We start from the raw sequence: 5,897 nt of genomic DNA, 5'->3' as shown, positions 1-5,897 counted from the left end.
GATTGGAAGGCTGCCTATGAGCGAGCGAAGGTCGATGTCGAAACCGCCAACAAGCACCTGAAGTCGTCCGAGGAAAAATGTGCTAAGTTAACTGAGGACTTGGCGACTTCTGACGCAAAAAACTAAGTCTTTGAAGGAAGCCATTAATGTCAAACATACTGCTGCTCATGCTAAGTGTCGGAAGATGGAAGAGAAGTATGAACGCCTGAAGGCTTCCATTCTCGGGCGTGCATCCATTCAATTTGCTCAAGGCTTTCTCAAAGCTAAAGAGCAAATCAATGTTGTCGAACCTGGCTTTGACCTTTCCCGTATCGGGTTTTTGAAGGAGATTAAGGATGGGCAGGTAGTCGGCGATGATGATGTTGACATTGACCTCCTTCCCCAATTCAACTCTGAGAGTGAATCTGAGGAAGAGAATGGTGAAGATGGTCATGGCGAGAACAAGAATGGGGATGAAGAGGAAAAGGACCCCAAAGCTACTGCAAGCCAAGACAACAACGCCAACAATGAAAACCTGGCCTGATCTTGTTTGTTGTTTATTTTGTTTATGGGCCAAGCCTTGTTTTAGGCTTCGCCCCTTTTTGCCATTTTGAAGCATGTATGGGCCATGCCCTTTTCTATCTTTAATGAAGTTCATTTCAGTTTAATTATGTTGTTACTTTAATTTGAAGTTGTTATTTACTGAGCTTTATCAACGTTTAGGTTTATGTACCTTAGCCGTTTTTTCAACGAGGCTTGGTTTCTAGTGGCCACTAGAATTGCCAAGGCTTTTAATACTCAGTGGCGATACTTTCTTATTCCGAAAGGATTACTCGCGGTATTTTATACCTTGATACGACTTATGCCGCATAAATTTATAATATGAATAAAAACTGAACAATCTCTTGGAATGATTTTTTCATTGCTTTTCAAAACATGGGAACTATTGTCCCTTCATTTTTACATATGCCGCCTCATTAAAAACCTTTCCTAAGAAAGGGAAAAAGAGTGCGGCTTCATTCATTCTTGTTGTTCCACTTAACTAAAGTACTGCTTCAAATGTGAGGCGTTCCATGTTCGTGGAATCTTCTGACCATTAAGTTGTTCCAATTTATAGGCTCCACCTCCAACATCGCCAATTATCCTGTAAGGCCCGTCCCAATTGGGCGAGAGTTTGTTATGCTTGTCAGGTATAGTCTTCTTTCGAAGCACTAAGTCTCCTACCCTCATGGTTCTTGGGACCACCTTTGTTGCGAACTTCCTTGCAATCTTCCCCTTTCCCGCCTCATTCCTTAAGTGTGCCTCCCGTTATTCCTCAGGCAGCATGATTAAGTTTGCTATCAAATTCTCCCCATTGTCGTCCTCATTAAACCGAGCCACTCGCCAACTTTGGTTTTCAATTTCCACTGGGTGCATGGCATCAGTTCCATAAGTTAGACGATATGGGGTTTCCTTCGTGCTAGTCTGTTCGGTCGTGTTGTATGCCCATAGGACGCCTGGCAGCTCCTCCGCCCAGAGACCTTTCGCCTGATCTAGTTTTTTCTTTAAGCCCTTCAAAATGACCTTGTTGGCTGATTCTGCCTGCCCGTTTGTCTGAGGGTGCTCTACTGATGCAAATCGCATTTCAATTCCCAAATCCGCACAAAATTCTCTGGTTACATTGCTTGTGAATTGAGTCCCATTATCCATTACCAAGGCCATGGGGACCCCAAACCTACACACAATTCGTCGCCATAGAAAGTTCTTGACTTTAGCGGCCGTAATAGTCGCCACTGCTTCCGCCTCTATCCACTTGGTAAAGTAATCAACCACCACAATTATATACTTCATTTGTGCCTTTGCTACTGGGAATGGTCCTAAAATATCAGTCCCCCACATAGCAAACGGCCAAGGTGCCATCATGGTTGACAACTCTTCAGGTGAGGCTTTGTGTAAGTCGGAGAAAACTTGACACTTTTCACACTTCTTGACGTATTTCAGGCAGCCCTTCTTCATTGTTGGCCAGTAAAATCCTGCTCTCAATACTTTTACTGCCAATGATCGCCCTCCTATATGACTAGAACATACTCCTTCATGAACTTCGGCCATGATTCCCTGAGCATCTCTCACGTCAACACATTTGAGCATAGGAGACATAATTCCCCGCTGATATAACTCATCGCCTACCATCGTGTAAAAACTAGCCTCCCTAAACTTTTCTTTTGTGTTCAAATCATCATCCTTTGGAGGGTTTTGGAGAAAAGTTTTGATTGATTCCATCCACGAAGGCTCGCCTTCCATTACCGCTTTTACCGCCTTTAACTTAACTTCCACCAAGTCAATACTGGGGCGAGGAAGGGTTTCCTGGATGACTGTTTGACAATTGCCCAATCGCCCCGTACTGGCCAATTTTGCTAGCACATCCGCCCTTTCATTTTGACTTCTTGGAATATGTTCTATCTTGATCTTCTCTATTTCCATCATTAGCCTGTGCACCACTTCCAAGTATTTGGAAAGTTGTGGGTCCTTCACCTGATACTCTCCTTTTACCTGTTTAACAACCAGTTGTGAGTCGCCTTTGATGAACAATTTCTGAACGCCTAATTCAATGGCGAGCCTTAAACCAGCGATCAATGCCTCGTATTCTGATTGGTTGTTGCTCGCCTTAAACTCGAATTTCAGAGATTGCTCGATGACCATCTTGTCCGGGCTTTCAATAGTTATTCCTGCCCCACTTCCCGTATCATTGGAGGATCCATCAACAGACATGACCCACTCTCCCTGAGTTTTCTCGCCTTCCGTGGGTGTTAATTCCGCCACGAAATCAACCAAGCTTTGGATCGTAACTTGCCCCCTTGGCTCATACTGTATATCATATTCAGACAACTTGACTGACCAACTGACCAATCGCCCTGACAGATCAGGTTTCTGGAGTACTTGTCTTAAGGGAACGTCAGTTTTAACTTTGATTTGGAAACTTTGGAAGTATGGCCTGAGGCGTCTCGCCGTTTTTAGAATTGCCAAATCCGCCTTCTCGATTTTTTGGTATCGCAATTCAGCACCTTGCAGAGTATGACTTACAAAATAGATAACCTTCTGCTTTTTTCCCTCTTCTTGAAGCAATACCGTACTGACCGCCCTATCTGTAACTGCCAAGTAGAGCATCAAAGGAATGCCTGGCGTGGGTTTGGATAGTACTGGTAATGTTGCTAATGATTTTTTCAATTCAGTAAAAGCTTGTTCACACGCCTTAGTCCATTGAAACGTTGAATTCTTCTTCAAACAAGTGAAGAACGGAGCTGCTTTGTTGCCTGCCATTGGCAAGAAACGTGCTAAGGCAGCCATTCGTGCTGTTAACCGTTGTACTTCCTTGACATTTGTTGGACTTTTCATCTCGCCTTGCCTTTATCTGGATTTACTTCTATCCCTCTTGATGTTATCATGAACCCCAGAATTTTTCCCCCTTGAATCCCAAACGAACATTTCTCGGGATTTAACCTCATACGGTATTTTCTTATCTGAGCAAATGCTTCCTTAAGATCATCGCCATGGTCACTGGACTTGGCGGATTTGACAATCATATCATCTACATATACATCCATGTTCCTTCCCACTTGGGTCGCAAAATTTTTATCCATGAGGCGTTGGTAAGTAGCTCCCGCATTCTTTAAACCAAAAGGCATAGTTTTGTAACAATAATTCGCCTGATTAGTCATGAACGTCGTACTTTCCTCGTCTGAAGGATGCATCATGATTTGATTATACCCAGAATATGCATCCATGAGACTTAAAAGTTCATTTCCGGAAGCCCCATCCACCAATTTATCAACATTGGGAAGAGGGTATGAATCTTTTGGACACACTTTGTTCAGGCTTGTGTAATCCGTACACATTCTCCACTTCCCATTATTTTTCTTGACCATCACTACGTTGGCGAGCCAGGTTGGGTACTGCACTTCGCGAATGAATTGGGCCTTGATTAACTTTTCGGTTTCTACTTGCACCGCCTTGTTTTTTTCATCACTCATCCTTCGCCTTGTCTGGATGACTGGTTTCGCTCCTGGCCGTATAGCCAGTTTATGAGTGATCACATTGGGGTCAATCCCTGGTACATCATTAATTGTCCAAGCAAATAGATCTAGATTATCGCCCAAAAGGGTGATCAACCTTTCCTCCTGTTCTTTTGTCAAACTGCTGCCGATTTTTAAAACCTTATCCTTGACTTGCGTTGATTTAGTTTCTTCCAAAGGTTGTGGGCGGAAATCGTCAGCATCATCCCTTGGGTCCAAAGTAAACCCTTCTTGTGGAAAAATTTATGTGATACGGAGGCTTTCCTTGGCGGCCTTTCGCCTGTAGAGCGCCACACTTCTTAGGTAACATTCTCTCGCCGCATTCTGATCCACGCGAAGGACGCCAATCTTCCCGTTGCAGGCTGGGTACTTAATAGTTAAATGAGCGGTTGAAATCACAGCGCATAACTTGTTAAGAGTGTCCCGCCCCAAAAGTACATTGTAATTAGCTCTACACGCCAATACTAGGTATTTGACTTGAAATTTCTTGACAAATTCCCCTTCACCAAAGGCTGTTGGTATTTCCACGTATCCTCGCACATTGACACGATCCCCTGTGAATCCCACCAGGGTTCCTTTATATGGTTTCAAATCTGACTCCTTTAGCCCAAGCGATCAAAGGCATCACCATAAATGATGTCCGCCGAAGATCCCTGATCTAAGAACACTTTCTTCGTCATGTAATTGTTAACTCTGATTCTTACAACAATCAGGTCATTGTCATGAGGAATTACATGTGCAAAATCTTGCGGGGTGAATGTGATTGGAGAGTGATTCAACCAACATTCGCCTTCATATGCTTCGTGCACGGAATGTACTGCCGCTACATAACGCTTTCTGGCCTTGCTAGAAATCGCGCCTCCTCCAAACCCTCCTGCAATGGATGAGCATTCCCCTACAGGGTCGCCCAATTCTTCTACTACCTCCTTTCCTTTTCCTTTGTCCGCTTGAGTTACCTAGACGGCCTCTGGCGTTGCTGCATCTTTAACAAAATTTTCCAGATGTCCAGCCTTAATTAGTCGGTCGATCTCCCGCCGCAAGTTCCAACAATTATCCGTGGTGTGACCCAACGTTTTGTGATACTCACACCTTCTGTTTGTGTCTACATTAGTTGGTGGTCGCCGAGGTGGTGGCGGATATTGCACAACATTTTTCTGTCCTACTGCCCTCAGTATGGTGCTTAGGGGTGCATTCAGTTTAGTAAGTGGAACCGTATTTGGCGAGGCAACATGTTGACCAGCCGGAGCTGTGGTGGTGCCTTGGGGATTTCTATGCCACGTATTCTGGAATCCAGGTTTAGAGTTATGATATGGGCCAGGCCTTGGTGTGCGTGGAGTTTGAGCTAGCCTTGTATCTTTTCCAGCCTTGGGTTTGTCCTGTGCAACCACGCCGAGCTGGACTTTTGTTCTTCCCTCCTCTCTTTCTTGCTTTTTCTGATCGTCTTGCTCAATTAAGATGGCGGTTGTCTAATAAACCACTGCATCGCCATTCCCTTGAATGTTGATGGCAACAGTCTGCACATCACCTCATCCGTCGCCCCACCAATAACCATTTTGATGTTAAAGTACCTCAAATGCTCCATGGGATCTGAATCGCCCGAGAAGGCGTCTAATGCCATTGTTTGCAAATGTTTTGGTATGTCCACTTTTGCGATGGCGGGAACAAAAGGTTTAAATTCAACGACGTCCTCAGCTTCGAGACGTTGTCCCTGCTTAAAATCTCGCATCTGGTTTAAATATTCCGCCTGGGCTTGTAACTGTTCATTCTGGCTTTGTACCTTTTGTAAGGTGTCCAACATTTGCTTCAAAGCCACTGGCGTAATACCTGTTATCACCTCCTGCGCTTTCCTCGGAGCACTGTTCTTAAGAT

General features: G+C 44.4%; 1 protein-coding gene across 1 annotated transcript; it reads right to left on the bottom strand.

Moving 5' to 3' along the window:
- Positions 1-1,660: 1,660 nt before the first annotated feature.
- LOC130712521 (uncharacterized) lies at positions 1,661-3,303 on the bottom strand. The gene is made up of 2 exons (XM_057562355.1): positions 1,876-3,303; positions 1,661-1,693 (listed from the first exon to the last, which is right to left on the bottom strand). Exons 1-2 carry the CDS (start codon positions 3,301-3,303, stop codon positions 1,661-1,663), a joined length of 1,461 nt encoding a protein of 486 aa, XP_057418338.1.
- Positions 3,304-5,897: the final 2,594 nt, after the last annotated feature.

Source organism: Lotus japonicus, chromosome 4 (assembly GCF_012489685.1).
Source record: "Lotus japonicus ecotype B-129 chromosome 4, LjGifu_v1.2".
NCBI lineage: Eukaryota > Viridiplantae > Streptophyta > Magnoliopsida > Fabales > Fabaceae > Lotus > Lotus japonicus.
The sequence above is the reverse complement of the archived record's forward strand: the minus strand, read 5'-3'. Positions and strand labels throughout refer to the sequence as shown.

What these genes read in the sequence shown, in the direction of transcription:
- LOC130712521 (XM_057562355.1), bottom strand. Translation starts at nt 3,303, where the DNA reads ATGGCTGCCTTAGCACGTTTCTTGCCAATGGCAGGCAACAAAGCAGCT. An exon ending in AAGAGTTGTCAACCATGATG is followed by an intron (nt 1,694 to 1,875) that starts GCACCTTGGCCG and finishes AATTGTGTGTAG; the next exon opens with GTTTGGGGTCCCCATGGCCT.